This window comes from Suricata suricatta, chromosome 5, assembly GCF_006229205.1.
Source record: "Suricata suricatta isolate VVHF042 chromosome 5, meerkat_22Aug2017_6uvM2_HiC, whole genome shotgun sequence".
NCBI lineage: Eukaryota > Metazoa > Chordata > Mammalia > Carnivora > Herpestidae > Suricata > Suricata suricatta.
Genome location: NC_043704.1, coordinates 91,386,770 through 91,407,845, shown reverse-complemented (window position 1 = coordinate 91,407,845; position 21,076 = coordinate 91,386,770). Strand labels below are relative to the sequence as shown.

At 33.1% G+C, this 21,076-nt stretch overlaps 1 protein-coding gene across 1 annotated transcript in view; it reads left to right on the top strand.

Moving 5' to 3' along the window:
• The first annotated feature begins 292 nt into the window (after positions 1 to 292).
• The window catches only part of NLGN1 (neuroligin 1), a 446,380-nt gene continuing 425,596 nt past the window's right edge, over positions 293 to 21,076 (top strand). The window contains exon 1 of the mRNA XM_029939860.1: positions 293 to 440. Within this exon, the coding sequence (XP_029795720.1) occupies positions 320 to 440 (121 nt within the window). The 5' untranslated portion in view covers positions 293 to 319. The remainder of the gene's footprint in view (positions 441 to 21,076) is intronic.

The window sequence follows — 21,076 nt, the reverse complement described above, 5'->3', positions numbered from 1 at the left end:
AATAAGTCAGAAAGCACTAACATTCACACCTATTTTCAATTTGTCCAAGTTTTGAAATTCTGATTATAAATTTAAACAGAATTTTATCTAGAAAACAGTGGATATCTATTGCTCTTTTTCATAATAGCTCATTATATGAGTTGCTGAAGAAACACTTTAACAAAACAGCATTTTAAAGAACTGTATTAAAATCATGCTCTTTTGTCCCTAAAATGGAAAACCTATTCTCTGCTTCATGATTTGTGTTTTTTGAGCATAAGAAGAATTGCCAACCATTTGTTTTTCAGATATTCGGGACAGTGGGGGTCCCAAACCAGTGATGGTGTATATCCATGGTGGCTCATATATGGAAGGTACTGGAAATTTATATGATGGGAGTGTCTTGGCAAGTTATGGCAATGTGATCGTCATCACAGTCAACTATCGACTTGGGGTACTTGGTAAGAAGTCTCTTCTTTTCACCATTAATCCATGAAGTATGTGATAGTTTTGTTTTTTATTCCTTTGTTTGGCTTGGCTTTGTTTCCCTCATTGTTCTATGCTTGTTGATATTTTTGAACCAAAAATTTTTGATATTTTTAATAAATTCTATAAGTCTGTTTATAAATTACATGATGAATAGCAGGTAGGGTTGATTTTAAAATTTGAAAGTGAAAGGTGGTGAAATTATTCACATTGTTGTGTAATGGTTTTCCTGGTCTCCCTTTATAGAACTGTGAAAGGCAACAATATCAGGGCTTTTCTAAAGAAAAATTAGTCCCTGGACGAATTTTCCCTTCTACTTTTCTTTCTTACAATGCCATAAAATTGCCTGAAATTTGACATGAGCTTAGAAAAAGTTTATAGTCTCTTTGAGAATATGTGGATGGGCTGGCTTTGGGGATGGCTTGTCTGTCATTGTGGTACAAGTTTGGGTTTTTAAAAAGTTGGTCAGATCAGAATTAAAAATATGTGTCTAAGTGTATTTATGTTGAAATATTTGATTTGGAAAACATATTGATATCATAAAGTGATAAAGAGTTCAAGTCAATAATGTGTGTGTATATATATATATATGTATATATATATATATAAAATGAAATCAAATTGGAGATCCTTGGTTTGAAGAAAATCACAGGGAAATATTATTTTCAAAATAACATCAAATACTCTGATATATTGCTTTATGTAATAACCCATTATTAAAAGATAAACTTGATATTCTACTTGTATAAGTTTATTTTCATAGTATTGCCACAGTTTGGGGAATGAAATTACTTTATCATTTAATAAAACACTTTTATTGTGGCATTTTAGCTAAGAGTATTTCCTAAAAGAGTACAATTGATCACACAAGATTTTATCTTTTTAATCTTAACCTTTTAAAGTCTGATTACATACTATATTCTTTTTAAAGGTATACAATTTATACAGTTATTTGCACACAAAGAGGTACCTCACTGTCATTCTTTAAAAGATTTTGAGAAAGGAATTTAAGTTAAGTTCTTTTTTATAATAATTGTTCATATCATTTATTTGGCCATTGAAAATCAGTTTTGTTTTCCTCTTCAGTGTTAGTTACTTCTATGTAATCATAAGCCTGTGTTCATGCCAATCTCAAAATATAAACAAACTATTTTTTTCAATTGAGCTTGTATGTTTTAGGGAAGGAGATATATTAGCCCTGCAAAGTGAAATCTTAATCTGTTTTCTAGTTTCCTATTTTGAATTTGGAGTACATTGGACAATATGTATAACATGGCAAATTTAGTTGTAAAATATTTCTGTAACATTTTTCAAGTACACATTAGTTTCCCATAGTGTCTAATCAGGCATTGCTTCTGATATTCTTATAATTTCAGTGGGTGAGAATGTATGTTTTCCCACCGATGAAAACTGTATATTAGAAAGAGATATAAAGAGCTGTCCATAATCATCTTCTTAATTTTAAATATATTAATATTGTCATTTGTTTTTTATGCAAGACTTTTCAGTATTTTAATATATTTAATTTTAATTATTTAATACATTTAATTAATTAATTAACTTTAATACATTTAATTTTAAGTATTATTTATAACTCAGTTGCTTATATTATTATTATCAAGTTCTTTATGAATTTCTCAAGTTGAAAATCCTGAAGCAGTCATTTTAATACATTTAACTTTAAGTATTATTTATAGCTTAGTTGCTTATATTATTATTTTCAATTTTTTTATGAATTTCTCAAGCTGAAAATCCTGTTGCAGTCACGAGTTTGCCAGTTGTAAATTTAAAATTAAATGCCAAATTGTGACAGCAATGTTTCAAGGACTTGACCATCCACTTAATCATATATATTTATTTAATAAAAAAATATTTTGGCCACAGCTTATGTTGCCTCACTTTGTTTAGTTGTACTCACATAAAGTAAGATTCCATAAATCAAGCTGCTATGTTACTAAATCTTTGCTTTTTTTTTAAATGTCCAAAACTGATGAGGACTTGACTTTGGTTCAGTTTGAATCTGGTATTTGCTCTCATATCCTATCTCTAAATGCCATGCTCGGAATGACTGAATGGCAGGACAGTAGATTAATCAGTTAAAAAATGAAGAAACTGGTGAATCTCTTGGTCTGTAAAATGGCAAGCAGAGTTGGTGTTGATGATGCTAAATATTTGTTCTGTTGTACTGCAGTTTAGGGTTTAACTTTCAGTTGGCTCCTTTGTTGCTCACTAATAATCAGAATTAAGAATCAGGGGACCTTTCTAGACCTCTCAACATGATAAAGCACAAAACTCTGTTGGAGAACAATTTTTGATGCATTTTGGAACACTAGTTCTGGAACAGGTATATTCTGGCCACTTTGTTACTAAAATATGTATTGGGCTTTGTGAAAATAGATTTAAATGAATTAATTCATAAAACTAAATTATTGAAACATTTGTTTCAGTGCACATTGCATGTGTGGTATACTACAACAAGATCAACAACTCATCTGACAGGCTATTTACAATAAACTATTAGGGTTTTCATTGTTAATAATTTGTCTAAGAGTAACAAGGTAATCCAAGATTTCTTGAGTATGGGATCCAAAATTACTGCTGTTTAGTTTGCATTTGGGAGGGTGTTGGAGATTAAGTAGAAGATAAAATTTGGTCCCACATCAGAGGAAATCCTGATCTCTGTTTTGGATTGGGTGCTTTAGTACGAAGGATATGAATTTGGGGGTTCAATATATAATTTGACTAATTACAAAACTATTGCTCTCAGAAGATTGGCAGAAATAATCAAGATGTCTGAAACAGGTAATGTAATTGATCGATTTTACCATCTCAGAGGAGAAATATTATAGGTTTTATTTGTTTGTCTTAGTAATAACTAAAATATGATAATATTTTTGAAATAAAATTTATACAACTATCTAGAGGCAAGGTTTCAGTTTAAAGCATCTCATTTTGAAAATAAGATTTTGTTCACTGCAAAGTAAAGTGGCTTAGAAGAAAAAAAGATATCCTATTATAGTATTGTTCTGATGAAGTTAGAAACAAGTACAAGTTAGTGTATCAACTGAGATCCTTCCGTGGTTTCCTTTGAAGTGGTAACATAGACTATCCCTGTTATGATAATAAGAAACGCTGCTAATAAGATTGAAAAAAGAGAAGGGGGTAAAAAGGATAAAAAAACAGGCAGGGCTCTGCCTGTTAATCTCATTTCCTATCTTTCCTCTTGAGCTCTCTGCAATCTTATCTCATTCAGTCTAGTGAATGTTTAAACTTTCTTTCACTTCTGGTTGTGTATATTCTTTGTCCTCAGCCAGCTTTAACTCTTCATCCTCTGTTATTTAGTACATTGTTGCATAGTTCTTTAAAATACATTTAAAATCATGGTTAATGGACTTATTTTTAACATTATAGTATATGGTTAACAAATTTACTATAATGGAAATTTAAGGAGAAGTATTTTGATTATATGTCCTTAAAAGACGTAAAGGGAGAAAAATATTAAATATTATGGTTGTAGATAAGATAAACATATGCCCTTATAAACAAGAACCAGGAAATATGAAATAAATCACACACTGTTAGGATCGGGTATTGTGCATTTAACACTTGAAATAGGACTACATGATATATTTTCACATCTCAAAAATGAAAAACTTATTAACTAATTTAGTGTTAAAAATGTGTTTCAACTGCCTATTTAAGTTTTAGAGAAAATGAAAAAATTTTATAACACTGTTATGATCTAATTGAGGCAAATGTGATTTTTATCTGATGGAAATTTAATATAACTTTGATCTTTCTTTGACTATATTGGAGGCAATTACGTATGCATATTCTAACCTCTATGACTTAGATTAGAAAATTATTGTTTTAAAGATTTTAAAAGTACTAATATCTATCTGATATTTGGCAAGTTTTAGAGTCTAATGTCTCAGGAAAAAGTTTGAAGTGTATATAATTATATTTGAAGAATTACACTTAGCTTACTTTATAATGCCATGTAGGGCTAAATCATTTAAAACACAAACTTTTGGGTTTTTTTTATTTTTCTGCATATCAACTTTAATGAACAACTGAATTAATTTTTATTCTATTAGAAATGGCTAATGAGATTTGTTGATTTTTATCACAATATTCTCTACCTTATGATAATACTTCAAGTATTATTAGACAAGTGACAGAAGTAAACATAACATTGGCGGTGCTCAGTTATCAAACATATAATGCTTGCTCCAATAGTACACATCTTCTACAAAAAGTAAGAACAATAAAGTAAGTTTTAATCTAATAGAGGGGAGAAATAAACATTCACTAGAGAACAATAATTGGCGTTCTATTTCATATTTATAATAATATTTTTATAATAATAATTTAAAAAGCAAAGAATACCAGAAGGATTGCTATGGATGCAGTGATTGAGATTAATTTTGAATCTGAGCAATCTAGCAGCAGGGAAACTTGGTAAAGTCTAGGTTATGTTTATGATTTAAAACAAAAAGCATATTGGGGTGCCTGGATTGCTCAGTCAGTTGGGTGACTGACCTCAGCTCAGGTCATGGTCTCATGGTTGGTGGGTTCAAGCCCCATGTCAAGCTCTGTGCTGACAGCTCGGAACCTGGAGCCTGCTTCAGATTCTGTGTCTCCATCTCTCTGGCCCTCCCTGGCTTGCTCTCTGTCTGTCTGTCTGTCTCTCTCTCTCTCTCTCTCTCTCTCAAAAAAAAATTATAAAGAGAATTAAAAGAAGAAAATTATAAAGAGAAAAGCATATTAATTTATGAAGTGCTACAATGTTTTATCATTATTCTTGGCTTTTGTTTTGTCTTTTTTTTTGGCATTGTTTTTATTTCTGTTTGGCTGTAAATCCTAAAACAGACAAATAAACAAAAATCTTTAAATGTGACCTTAAATTTGAAAGCAATATATAATAAAATATTAAATTTTATAAGATAATCCGAATATTTTCTTGGGAGGTAGAAGAGAGGGTCCGGCTGTCCTTGAAAAGTCAAAAATGTCTTCATAAGATTGGTTTTATTTGAATAAAATCATAAAAAGTCGATTATCTCTGGGATTAACTAAAGGGAAGAGAAAAGCACTTTCAGTTTTTCTTTTTCTTTTTTAATTATTTTTATGTTTATTTATTTTTGAGAGACAGAGAGAGCGAGCACAAACAGGAGAGAGAGAGAATGAGACATAGAATCCAAAGCAGGCTCCAGGCTGAGTGTCAGCACAGAACCCGAATGGGACTCAAACCGACACAAACTGGAAGATCATGACCTGAGCCAAAGTCAGAGACTTAACTGACTGACCTACCCTGGCGCCCCTAGTTTTTCTTTATTCATACTCTTTCTACTTCAAAAAAGTGGAGATAATTTGTGACAAAAATACACATGTAAATAAGTTGCTAAAATCACATAGGAATGCACTTTAGAGAAAAGATATAGAGATTTAGACCATGAATCTGTATTAGACTTAAGTATAAAATGTATATCTTAATTTCCTAGATATAAAGGAAAAGGGATAATGGATCGAATTTTGTAATTGTTATTACCAGATAAAGCAAATATACATATTAACCATAAAATATCCTCAGCTTTTTATCACACTATATACCCTAGCAAAAATTATCATATGGCTTGTTTTTATTTGGAACACTGAACAATATTGGAATCCTATGATAGTTTTGATGTCCTTAGAAGATACAGATGTATTCTCAGTATGTGATTATTTAAATTAACACTCTATAAAAGACAAGAACATAAAAATAAATGCCCACAATTTCTATAGTGTCATAAAAATGCCTAACCAAACATAATTTAAAGAAGATATTTGGTGAGTTCACTTATAATAGGATAGAGTTAAAAACCAATTGAAAGCAATGGACAGTTAACTTGGTCCATAGATTTCTATTCTCAAATATCTATATCAGCTGAGGTTTAATAAGGGCAGGATGGTAATCAGTTTGAGATTGAGTGCTAAAATGAGCTACTGGAGTGGAGATATTGTTTGTCCTTTGGAATAAAGAAATTTAAAACAGATAATGCCACAGGGCAAAGTAGACTATTTGTTCACTATTTTTATTCAACTTACTTTCCCAAAATGATTTCAAGTGGTTTATAATAAAAACAATTATTTAGTTATGCCAAAAATTTAGGAATAACCTGAAAATATAAACCTGAAATTAATGTTGGTGTTAGTTAAAAGATGTTGGTTTTTTTTTAAAAATACGTTTCTGGGGCTCCTGGGCGGCTCAGTCTGTTAAGGGTCTGACTTCAGCTCAGGTCATGATCTCACAGTTGGTGGGTTTGAGCCCCACGTTGGGCTCTGTGCTGATGGCTCAGAGCCTGGAGCCTGTTTCAGATTCTGTGTCTCCTTCTCTTTCTGACCTTCCCCCATTCACACTCTGTCTGTCTCTCAAAAATTCATAAAAGTGTTATAAAAAATGTGTTTCTGAACCAGTCATGTATTGTCATTTGTTAATTTATTCATTCATTAAATATAAATTGAGCAATATTATATATCAGACATTCTATTAGTTATTGAGGATAATTTGAAAAACATGAGAGATGTGGTCCCTGCTATCCAGTGTATTACTAGCCAGTAGGCAAGATGGAAAATAAAGAATAATTATACAAATGATATCTTTTACATAGATAATGATTTAGTGCAAAGCCAACTTTCTTTACAATTATCTAGATGACGCGTACTTGGGAAATGGCAAGTGTTAATCTATTCTAGAAAGTCAGAAAATGTTTCTCAAAGGAGGTGACATTCAAGTTTCCATTTCTTATGTTCTACTCAGAAAGCCCTTGTCAAGATTCCCAAGCACTCCAGTTTGTTAATTCCATTGACCACTTCTCTGCCCTTAAATTACTTGATCTCTCTGTTGCATTGAGAGTTAACTAGTCCCTTCTTAGTATGCGGTTTCATGGCATCACCCCAGGGTTACTTCTTATCACACTGTCTGCTTCTTCTGTCTTCTTCCCTGGCTCTTTCTCTCTTAACCTGGTCTCTAAATGTTAAAATGGCATTATGCAGAATTGTTGGCTCCCTTCCTTTTCCTCCCTACAATGTCTCCCTGGGGGACATCATGCATGATTCTAAATACCATCTCTATGGAAGCAACTTCCAAAACTATCTTCAGGACTGCCTTTCCTTAAAACTTCAAGCTTATATGCTTTTGCCTATCAACATCTCCATGGAGATATCTAATGAATATTTTAAACTTAATGACTAAAATATGTTGATTTTCTCATGTGTGTATTTCCTTGTCTTCCACAATTATTATAATAATTGCAACAATAGCAATAATCATAGTAGCCACACTCACTGAGGACTTCTTATATTCCAAAAACTATTTTAAGCAGTTTACATTAATTGCATTATTAAATTTCCACAGTAACCCTATGAGGTAGGAGTGTTATTTTCCCAATTTTATGAGTGCAGAAACAAATGAATAGAAAGGTTAAGTATGTTATTTATAGTCATACGGGTAAAACTCTATAGATTTTTCCCTGATTTGTCTCTCCTTTATGCTCAACATCCAATTCATCAGCTTCTCTTGCTGAATTATTCCAATATGCCTCCTAGATCTGTCTTCTTCCTTCGATTTCCCCCTTTTCCAAACTAAGCTAAGTCTCCTTGACCCTCTTATGTTATTTTCCTCTTTCATTTTTGCTCCATACCTATAATCCATTCTCCATACAGCAAAATCAGATTATCTTTTTACAATATAAAATATGCCAGTTCACTTTTCTGCTTACCACCCTCCAGTGGCTTTCCATTATTCACTTAGAATAAAATTCAAACTCCTCCCCTGACCTGTCTGACAAAACCTTTCATAAATCTATATCATGTATCTGTATCTCTTAGTGTCTGCACCTCTTGTACCTATATCTTAGTTCATCTCAAAATGCTGTTCCTTTCATTTCTAGTCATCTTTTGTTCTTTTATTTGGGGGGGGTTATTTATTTATTATGAGAGAAAGAGAGAGAGAGAGTGGGGTAGTGGCAGAGAGAGAGTGGGAGAGAGAGAATCCCAAGCAGGCTCCCCTGATGTGGGGCTCAACGTCACAAACTGTGAGATCATGACTTGAGCTGAAATCAAGAAGTCAACACTCAATGGACTAAGCCACCCAGGTGCCTTCATCTTTTGTTCTTTATACACACCAAATTCATTCCCATTTTAGATATTTTATACTTGCTGTTTCCTTTCCCTAGACCTGTTTGGAGCTAGTTCCCAGTCTTCTGATCTTGGTTTGAATGTTTCTCCTCAAAGAGACCATCCATGCTCAACCAATCTAACAAGAGCCACTGTATCACAAGTCATCTACTTTTTAATGATCTTTGCATTACATTGATCATACCTGATTATCTCCATTTATATTTGGATTGTTTTTTTGTTGTTGTTGTCTAGTGCTCCAAAGCCAGAAATAGTCCCTGACATGTGGGATTTGCTGAGAAAATATTTGTTGAATGAATTTATGTGAATCTGAAGAATCAATAGGTATTAATCCAATGTGGTCATTGGCTGGAGGGTGAGGCAGAGCTTCAGGCAGTGAGGAAAATTTGGGTGAAAGCCAGAGGAAGAGAAAGATTTGACGTGTTAAAGGGACTGAGCAAACTCAGCTAGAAACGTTGGAGTACAGGGTAGGTAGTATCAGGTAAGGTTAAAACAGGCAGCATCTCTTTAAAGACGTAGGACTTCGAAGAACAATGAGAAACAATGATAGGGCATTGAGCAGATTAGTGACATGATTAGATTTGCATTTCAAAAAGTGTGTTGAGCAGGCCTAGACCTTGATCAGTGTTGACAATCTGTTATGAATACAAAAAAAAAACATGGCTTGTGCCTCGTTAAAGTGAGATGCTTGGTAAAGTCAGTAAACAAGGCAGGTGTTTTGCTCACAGAAAACTGAGGGAACAACTAAGCCTTGGCTGACTCAGGTGACTGTGGAAATCTGTCTCTTACACAAAAAGCAACATAAAGGTTTTGCCAATAGTGGAATGAATGACAATGGAATGAATCAAACCAGCATTTTCCATTTTTACCACAGCTGCTTATTTAAAGGGACTTATTTTGATTCTTATTATCTTACATCTTTCATGAATCAAACCAGCATTATGGAGAACTCTTTGGAATTCCTGTCTTGAAGGAATGTGAATCAGTATGATCTGTATTGTTCCAGAGACTGGCCAATATAAGAGACTGTAATAAATTACTATATTAGGATGTCTCCTTATTTGTCTTTCTGTGTTTTTAATATAACCTTATTTAAGCTCTTAGTTGTAGAGGGAGGAAGTTAGAAGTATGTGGTTTATTATTTTCTTGAAATATTAAGATCAGTCATTTGGAAGAAGACCTAAGAACATAGAATAAAAATTTCCCTCATTCCTAGTCAAGGTGTTCTTCTGGATCCAGAATTGGACAACTATTTTCAAGTACTCAAAAGACTTCAACTAACAAACCATGAGCAAAAAGATATTTAGTTTCCTTTTCAGAGCAGAAGTCATCATCTTAACTCAGTCATTCATTTATTCACTCATTAATTCACAAGCATTGGATAAGTGCCTACTATAGAGTCCCGATAGTTGGGGTAGTCTGGGTTCACAATGAAAAAAAATATATATATATATTTGACTCAATCCTTCCTCTCTAGATTTCAAGGTATGTAAGGAAGATCGACATGAAACAAACCAACAAAACTATTAGTACAAATTTTGATAAGTTGTGTTTCTGAAAAGATGAAGATGTTAAGAAAAAGAATATTTGTGGAAGTGAAATGCAGAATGAGGGCTTCAGGAAACATTTTGTTTTGTTTCGTTTGGTTTTTGGTACCTCTCATGCTAGCCTCCTGCTGAGTTTGATTTTTATTTTAGTTTTGTTTTTTTTTTCTCCCACACATTTACAAAGTTAAATATTAAATGACAGATAAAATATTTTGAAATAGTTTTAAAAGATGTAAGATTAGAAGCTAAATAAGCATTTAAACAAGCAGCTGTGGTAAAAATGCAAAAATCCAAACAAACAAACAGACTACCCACAAACACCCGGCAAAATTCTCTATTTGAATGTAATGAGCAAAATTGGTCTGTGAAATACAATAAACAGGGAAAGGATCCCAGAGGGGAGGGGCCAGCCCTTAGCTATTGGTCTATGGAATGAGAGTGTAATCATAGGAATCTTCAGAGACAATTGAAGGTTTTCTCCCTCACCTGCCTTATTGTGACAGGAAAGCCATGCACCATGCAAGTTAGTCATAATAATGATTTTTTTCTAATGGAGATATGAGTATCTTCTTTGCCCAGTGTCAACATTTTTCCTCTTTGGTCCAAAAAAAAGCCTTGGGTTTTGCTTTTTAGTTTAGCTTGCTTTTGAATGAAAAAGAATGAAAGAAAAGAATTTTATAATTTCATTGCATTTTGATATGTCACCTGTTTTGAATTTAATTACAGGTGTTCAATTATTGCCACAAACAGAGAGAGTTTGGGGTGAGAGATCTTAAACTATTGAGTACTTACATACCCACCATTTTATCTAACCGAACAATACATTTAATTACTTTTTAAGAAAAATTTCTAAGTACTGGGCAAGCTGTATTACTCAGCTGATTTATGCATCAACAAAGTCACCAAAGAAACCCCTCTGAAGAGCTGTGGCATATTCCTGATATGAGACATATCCAAGAGAAATACTAATTTCTTTCTGATATTTGTTGGCTTCTTGCATTTGAGCTTTTCAAAGCAGTCCCTTTTCTAGAAGACTCAGTTCTCTTAACAGACTATGTAACATACTCAAAAAGAAATAAATTATTAAAAAGGATTTGTGTTAATATCATTATAATTTGCAGCATTTTTTTCTTCAAGTTTTTTTTAATGTTTATTTATTTTAGAGACAGAGACAGAGCACAAGCAGGGGAGGGGGAGAGAGAGGGAGATATAGAATCTGAAGCAGGCTCAGGCTCTGAGCACAAAGCCCGACACCGGGCTCAAACCCACAAATCATGAGATCATCACCTGAGCCGAGGTTGGACACCTAACCGAATGTACCACCCAGGAACCCCTGCAGCATTTTTTTTTTTGACAGAATATAATATGTAATGATTTTTTTGTCCTTTAATTATTCAAGATTCTTGATTTTGAATGAAAATAAGCTTTTTTGTTATCAATTTTTTTTACTTATTTTATTTTATTTTTTCCATAATATTTTAAGCTTTAAAAATATGTTTTATTTCTTTTTAGCATAAATTTAAAAAATTGCTTAACTAGATTGTGTTTTTCCTTGAAATGTACCACAGCTGTATCTGTTTAAAGTCAACAAAGGATATGTTTTTCAGAGTGTATTTTTGACTCTTCTGGTTTTTTCCTTTGTTTTCTGTTTTTTGTTTTTTGTTTTGTTTTTTGTTTTTTTAAGAGAAACAGAGAGAAAGAACAAGAGCAGGGGTGGGGCAGAGAGAAAGGAAGACACAGAATCTGAAGCAGGCTCTAGGCTGTGAGCTGTCAGCAGAGAACCCAACAAGGGACTTGAACTCATGAACCAGGAGATCATGACCTGAGCTGAAGCTGGGCACTTAACTGAGCCACCCTGGCACCCCTTGACACTTCTGTTTTAAAGCCAATCTGTAATATTTACCAAAGCAGACAGTTTATAGTTGAGAGTTCATATTTGTGGTTCATGTTTATAGGAACCACATCAGGCTTTTCCCTAATCCCAGGCTATCTGCATTTAAATACATATTATCCATATATTCCTTTGGTAATATTTTATCATAATTTATATAATCTTGATATTTAGAAAGACAGTTAACTACACATTTAATAAACTTACATATTTTTACCCTTCCATTTTATTGAAAGTATTTGTGATAGGTTATGAGAGTATATACATAAAATTACACTCAGATGTAAATAATGAATCAAGTCTAGAGAAAATAGAAGACCTGGAAAAGACAAAAAGCAAAATCTCAGAACATTTTCTGAGTTGATGACTTGCACTCTGAGCTGGAAACTCTTCCAAGTTTTATTTATTTCTAATTATCAGAAGGGGTATAAAACATGACAGTTCTTCAGAGAAATCAAAAATATTCATTCTAAGCACTGACTTTTTCAAAGGAAATTTCTCATGTGGGATTGCAGGTAGGGGGCAGTTATAAAAATAGAATTCTATGATGAAATGTTTAAAAATAAACAACCCAAACCCTGTCGTTTAAGCTTATTCATGCACCACACTTGGTTATGCTCTATTTCCTGCAGTCATCTAGCCTAGGAGTTACATTTTCTCTGCTCATTGCTGGAGTCCAGCAAGAGGCATCTTTCAGATATAGAGCAGATGGGGTCAGGGGAGATGGAAATTAAAGCCATGTAGAAGAGATGGATTTCCATGCTATGTGTGTATCCTGTAGGTAAAATCTTCTAACTGGATATTTGTTTTATAGAGAAAACTACTGATTATTTTATGTTGTTAACACACTAGTATAGGATGACTGAGTCAGTGGGTTTTCATATAGAAGACTTCTGTGGCTGGCCCAGATCCTCTGCTGTTTTTAAGAGGAAAGGATAATTTACTTAGGTTTCCTTCCTAAAAATAGAATATGATCCCTATCCTATAGTTGTTCTTTTCTGTCATTCTCTTAAAAATATCAAAAGATTGCTGTATTTATCCTTTTCTTCTTTTTCCTGTCCTTTGCTTTTGGTCCAGTTTTTACATAGGAGCAAAACATTTGCTATTTTTCTGAAATAGAATTAAAATTGGGCAATGACAATGTAATTTTATGGCAGTAACTATATGTCAGTATTTCCATTAAGCTCAATAAATCCCAATAAAAAGTATCTTCACATTATGTTAAATTTGTGTGTATATGTATACTTTGTATAGGTTAAAACCTTGATTTATTATTCTAGTCTTGAATCTTGTAAAAGTTATAGACCTATTTTCTTAAATATTCATTTTAGGAACCTCCTTATTCACTACTTTGCTTCTGGATCAGATATAAATACAATGCAATCAAATATGTAGTTTTAAATTTTATAGTAGCCACATTTAAGAAAAATAAAAAGGAAGACAAAATTAATTTTAAAAACATTATTTTATTGAACCTAATATTTCATTCAACTAAACAATTATCAATTTTAGGTGGATCACCATAAAATTATTAATGGAACATATGCATTTTCATTCATGAAAACATTTTTATACTTATATAACATCTAAATTCAGATGCTATATACCCAACAGCTAAAGTGAATAAAGTCCTCCCCAAATAATACAGTTGTGTTAGAAAACAATATTTAATGCTGCTTTATTTTAAAATTTTAAATCCACTAAAATTAAATAAAATATAAAATACAGTTCTTCCGTGATGCAGGTCACATTTTAAGTACTCAATAGTCTAATGTCGATAGTGGCCATTTTTTGGACAATTCAGCTCTAGACTGTAGGTGCTTTACTTTTTTGATTATACTTATCTGTTAGGTAAGAGTTTTGAAGCAAAAGCCCTCAATTCATAAATAGATTTACAAGTGATATTCATATACCATGGTATTAATGGATTATATATTACAAAAATACACAGAAGATAGAAATTTTGAAAATGAAACATTTTAAAATAATAGTTACTTTGGGGTGCCTGGGTGGCTCAGTCAGTCAAGTGTCCAACTTCAGCTCAGGTCATGATTTCATGATTAGTGAGTTTGAGCCCCGCATCTGGCTCTGTGCTGCCAGCTCAGAGCCAGGAGCCTGCTTCGGATTCTGTTTCGCCTTCCTCTCTGCCCCTCCCCTGCTCGCACTCTGTCTCTCAAAATTAAACATTTTTAAATAAAAATATAAAATAATAGTTATTTTATTTCTTGACAATTTTGAAGACAGAATTCTTATCAGGTAGGATTAAATTGTCATGGTTTCTACCTTGGAATTTAGTTGGCTATGAGCTCATTCCTAACACATTCACACACAAAACGTGTCAGCTTTGCCCTTGTTGTGATTTATTGGTACCTGTAATATTTTCAATCTGTGGTGTATTTGCAGGAATCTTTTGAAGGCACTGGTCCCTGGTGAGTGCTAGTTTTATTAAAATTAGATAACATAAATATAAAACTACCCAAGCAGGCTCATGTAATCTGCGGCATACCTTACAATAATGAAATTAACAAGGACATAACAGGCTGTCAGGCAATGTCCTCCCTGCCCTCAGGAGTCCTCCTGCACTGTAAATGACATGTTTATATGACATGTGTACTTAAAAAACATGTTTCCTTTACATATCCAAGAAAGACTTCAGTGTCATTCTATGTGTTAGAAAAGTTAGATTTCTTTTCTCTTTTATAAAAGATAAACATATGGTTTGCTGTTTTCTTCTCATACTCTTTCAGATCATGTGACTGATCACGATCACTGTGTCTTCCTTGAGTAAACACTTATCATTATAAAGACTATTGATGTAAGTTAAAATGTTCCTTAGCATCAGGATTATGATTTGGTAATATTATATACTGATATTTTGGTTGGAGGTTTTTTCTTTTATTGAACATTGATAGAGGTTCCAATATATCTAATGTAAGTGACTAGAAATATCTTTCATTGTCTAACATTGAATACCAAAGTATAGTTTTTCTTTTTTAAATGTAATTGAAGTATAATTAACATACAATGTTCTATTAGTTTTAGGTATACACCATAGTAATTCTACTTTTGCAAACACTGCAAAATGACCACTTCTCTAAGTCTAGTTCTTGCTGTCATTACACAGAGTTAAAGCGATATTATCAACTGTATTTCCCAGTCTGTATATCACATCCCTATGACTTATTTATTTGATAAATAGAAGTTTGTATTTCTTGATCCCTTTCACCTATTTCACCCTCCCCAATTTTTCTCCCCACTAGTAACCATTAATCTCTGTATCTAGGAGTCTGGGTTTTATTTTGGTTTGTTGGTTGGTTGGTTTGTTTGCTTTGTTTTTTAGATTCCACATATACCTGAAATCATGCAGTATTTGTGTTTCTCTGTCTTATTATACTTAGCATAATACCCTTAAGGTTCATCCATGTTGTGGCAAATAGTGAGATTTCATTCCTCTTTATGGCTGAGTAGTATTCCATTGCATATATGTAACATTGCTTCTTTATCCATTCATCAGTCAATGGACACTTAGGTTGCTTCCATATCTTACCTATTGAAAATAATACTGTGATAAACATAAGAGTGCATATATATTTCTGGGTTAGTGTTTTTATTTTCTTTGGTTAAATATTTAGGAGTAGAATTGCTGGATCATATAGTAATTCTGTTAATTGTTTGAGGAAGCTCCATACTGTTTTCCACAGTAACTGTGGCAGTTTGTATTTTCATCAACAGTTCATGGGATGAAATAACAACAACATTTAATATTTGTTTCTTTTTGATAATGGCCATTCATTAGTGTAAGGTGGTATCTCATTATAGTTTTGATTTGAATTTTCCTGACAATTAGTGATGTTGTACATCTTTTCATATGGCTCTTGGGCCTCTGTATTTCTTATTTGGAAAAAAGTCTGTTTAGATCCTGTGCCCATTTTGTAATTATATTGTTTGTTTTTTTGTTATTGAGTTGCATGAGTTATATATACATTTTAGATATTAATGCCTTATTGGATAAGATTTGCAAATATCTTCTCCCATTCAATACGTTGTCTTTTCACTTTATTGATGGTTTCCTTGGCCATACAGAAAAGCCTTTTAGTTTGGTGTCATCACATTCGTTTATTTTTACATTTGTTGCCCTTCACTTTGGAGTCAGACCAAAAAATTAGCTCTAAGACCAATGTCAAGCAGCTTATTGCCTATGTGTTCTTCTAGGAGTTTTATGGTTTCAGGTCTTAAATTCAGGTCTTTAATCCATTTTGAGATAATTTCTATATAGTATATCATAGTGGCTCATTTTCATTGTTTTGTAAGTAGCTGTTCAGTTTTTCCAACACCATTTATTGGAATACAGCTATGCTTACCACTCTACCACCAGTGCACATCTGACACCATTTACTGAAGAGATTGTCCTTTTCCCATTAATATTTTTGGTTCCAATGTCATATTAATTAACTGTACATGCATGGGTTTATTTTTGGGCTCTCTATTATGTTCCATTGACCTTTGTGTCTCTTTTTATGCCAAATAATACTATTTTGATTACTATAACTTTGTAGAATAGTTGTAAATCCAGGAACATGATACCTCCAACTTTGTTCTTGCTCAAGATTGCTTTGCTGTTCAGTGTCTTTTGTGTTCTATACAAATTTTAGAATTATTTGTTCTATTTCTATGAAAGATGCCATTGGAATCTTGATAGAGATTGCAATGGGTAGACTATAGATTGTTTTGCATAGAATGAGTATTTTAACAATATTAATTTTTCTAATTCATGAACATGAAATATCTTCTCTTTTATCAATATCTTTATATTTTTCAATATTCAACTCTTTAACTTTCTTGGTTAAATTTATTTCTAGCTATTTTATTCTTTTTGAAGCAACTGTGAATGGAATTGTTCTAGATTTCTCTTTTTGATTTTCATTATTAGTTTATAGAAATACAATGGATTTTTTAGTAAAATCAATTGATTTTGTATCCTGCAATTTTACTGAATTTATTTATTAGTTCTAACAGTTTTTTGGTGGAGTCTTTAGGGTTTTCTATGTATAATATCATGCAATCTGCAAATAGTGACAGGTTTACTTCTTCCTTTCCAATTTGTATGCCTTTTATTTCTTTTTCTTGCTTAAGTGCTGTGGCTAGGATTTCCAATAACATGTTGCATAAAGGTGGGGGTGGGGGGGTTCCTGCCTTGTTTCTGATATTAGAGGAAAAGCTCTTTTTCACTATTGAATATGATATTAGCCATGGATTTCTCATATATCTCCTTTATCATATTGAAGTATATTCCCACTATACCCACTTTTTGAGAGTTTGTATCATAATTGGTTGTTGAATTTGTTAAATGCTTTTTCTGTATCTATTGAAATGACCATATAATTGTATCTTTCATTTTGTTAATGTGGTATATTGTATTAATTGATTTGCAAATATTGAATGATTCTTGTGTCTGTGGAATAATATATATAATGAGTATGTTGCTTTTCATGTATTGTTGAATTTGGTTTGCTAATATACTTCTGAGGGTTTTTTTTTAATCTATGGTCATCAGGAATATTGGCCTGTAATTTTCTTTTCTGTGTAGTGTCCTCAACTTGTTTTGGTATCAAGGTAGTGCTGGGCTTCATAAAATGAGTTTGGGAGCATTCCTTTTCTTTATTTTTTTGGAAGAATTTGAGAAGGACAAGTATTAAATCTTTGAATATTTACTAGAACATACCAGTGAAGCTGTCTGGTTCTGGACTTTGGTTTGTTGGGAAGTTTTGATTACTGATTCAATTTCCTTATTAGTAATTAGTCTATTCAGATTTGTACATCTTCCTGATTCAGTCTTGGAATGCTGTGTGTTTCTACAAGTTTATCCATTTCATGTAGGTTGTCCAGTTTTTTTGGTGTATAATTGCTCATAGCATTCTCTTATAATCCTTTGTATTTCTTTATATCACTTGTAACTTCTCTTTTGTTTCTGATTTTATATATTTAAGCTCTCTTTTTTCTTAGTGAGGCTAACTGAAGTTTTGTCAAGTTTGTTTCTTTTTTCAAAGAGCCCCTTCATAGTTTCAGTGATCTTTTCTATTCTCCTTTTAGAATTTCTTGATTCTTGAATTAGGCCTATATTACTATGTCCTTTCCTCTTAGAACTGCTTTTGCTGCACCCCATAGATTTTGGTAAATCATTTTTCTGTTTTCATTTGTCTTTACTTATTTTTAAATTACCCCTTTTATTTCTTCAATGACTCAGTATTTGCTCGGTAGCATATCATTTAATCTCTAATAATCTTTGTGAGTTTTCCAGTCTTTTCCTTGCAGTAGATTTCTAATTTCATACCTTGAGATGCTTGATATGACTTCAGGCTTCTTGAATTTATTGAGACTTGTTTTGTGGCCTAACATGCAATCTATCCTGGAGAATGTCCCATGTACACTTGAGAAGAATATATATTTTTCTGCTGCTTAATGGAATATTCTGTAGGTATCTGTTAAATCCACCTAATGGAATTAAGTATATGTATTTTAAGGCCAATGTTTTCTTACCGATTTTCTGTCTTGATGATCTACCCGTTGATATAAGTGTGATGTTAAAGCCCTTACTATTATTATATTACAATTAGTTTATAGCTACTCTCTGTTTCTTTCTTCTCTTTTTTTCTTCTTTTGAGATATTTTGTTTTTACTTAGTGATGTGTATAGATTCCTTTTTTCTTTTGTGTATTTACTATAAATTTTTGCTTTGTGGTTACTGTGATGTTCACATATAACATTCCATATATATACCAGTCTATTTTAAGTGAATAGCAACTTAAATTTGAACAAATTTCAAAACTCTGCATTTTTATCCTTCCCAGTTTATATTTTTTGATGTCATATTTTACCACTTTTCATTTAATATATCCCTTAATTAATTATTGTGGCTTTAGTTAATTTTTCTTCTTTTGTCTTTGAAGCTTCATACAGGCTTTATGAGCGATCTCTCCACCACCTTTACTATATATTCACCTTTTCCAGTGAAAACATGTTTTTTACATGACCAGTTTACTGTTGATGAACTCATTTAGTTTTTACTTATCTGAAAAATTCTTTATCTCTTCTTCAGTTCTGAATAATCTTACTAAGCAGAGTATTCTTGGGTGGACATGTTTTCTTTTAGAACTTTGAAAGCAGCACACCACTTCCTTCTGGCCTGCAAAGTTCCTGTTAAAAAATTGGTGATAGCCTTAGAGGTTTCCCTTGTATGCAACAATTTGTTTTTCTCCTGTTGTTGTTAAGATTCTTTATTTTTGAGTTTTGACATTTTAATTCTAATATGGCACAGTATTGATCTCTGGGTTCATTTTATTTGGAATGCTCTGAACCTGAATGTCTGTTTCCTTCCTTGTATTAGGGGAGTTTTCAACAATTATTTCTTTCAATAGACTTTCTGCCCTTTTCTCTCTCTTCTTCTGGGATCCTTATAATGAGAATGTGATTCTGCATGATGTTTTTCTATTAATGCTTAAGCTCTCTTCATTTTTTAAAAATTATTTCTTTTTCCTGCCTTGACTGGGTGAATGCCAGTGTTTGGTTTTCCAGTTTACTAATTCATTCTTCTGTTTTATCCAATTGGCTTAGTGTATTTTTTATTTCAATTATTATATTCTTTAGTTCTATGGCTATGTTTGGTACTTAAAAAAAAAAGTATGCTCTCTTTACTGAAATTTTCACTGTGTTCATCCATTCTGCTCGCAAGTTTGGTGAGTGTGTTTATGACCATTACTTTGAATTCTTTATCAGGTTGATTACTTATCTTTATCATTAAGATCTTTTTCTGGGGTTTGGACTTCTTCTGTCATTAGGGACATATTTCTCTGTTCTGTGTTTGTTTCTATGTATTTCTAGATGAAATAGCTACCTCTTTCCATCTTGATGTGTGGGAAATGTGATGCCTGTCTGTCAGGCTAAAGCTCTGGGATAAGTAACTGGGGATATGTTTTAGTGTGCTATCTGTACAGGATCCTGGGTGTGTTGGCTTACCAAAACTTTTTTGCTGATGTTATAGTCACTTAGAGCTCAGGAATGTCAGCCAGGTAGGTGAACAAGTGGCATCTGCTGTCTGGTTTGTGCATGTCTGTGGACTTTAGCAGGGCAGCTGATGACTGTAGGAAGGAGAGCATGTGCATCAACATCAGAAAGACAACCTCTCTTGCATGGCTGCACATGCCCACAAGCTTCAACAGTGTTGCTGGCAAGTACTCCTTCTGTGTGCATGTGCTGGCCCCAGTTTGGGGGCAGGAGAATGTTGCAACTATTAGTGCTCAACCGCCCCACCCAGGGAGCAGAGGATCACTACAACTGCCCGTGTCCTTCAGCTTCAGCAAGGCACTGGCACAGTACAATGACTCCTTGCTCCAATCCATCCTAGCACAGCAGTAGGACATTTGTCTGAGTGCACCTGCCTGTATCAGCAGGGTCGGTGGAGAGCACACAATTGACGTCCACCAGTACCTCCATCTCTGGAGAGAGCCCCAATTTTCTCCTGCCCCTCCAGCAGATCCCCCTAGATCAACAAATGAATCTCCTTCAAACACAGTCTAGGGGCTTTTCAAACTGGTGCTTTTTCTTTGGTTCCCCAAGGGAGTCAGAGCAAATGTAAGCCCTTTAAAAGGAGAATTAGTTTTCTATCGCACTTTGGGTCCATAAGATATAAACGCCATTGGTGTTCTACTCCAAGCATTTTTGGAAACCCATCTCTCCAATACAGAGCTCAAGAGTTAGGATGCTGATGTGGGGCATCAACCCCTTGTCCTTCAGGAGAAACTCCAGACTGGTGAGACTCTTCCCCATTGTAAGCTTCAGTGGCAGCGATGGGGAATTTTGAGAGGATTTCTGCCTCTCATACTCTTCTCAGTGTGATCCTTTAATCTTTTGTTGTGGAAAGCAGTTCATCTACTTTTCAGATCTTTTTCAGAGGGAAATGATTCATATGTAGCTGTAGATTTGGTATGTCTGTGGGAGG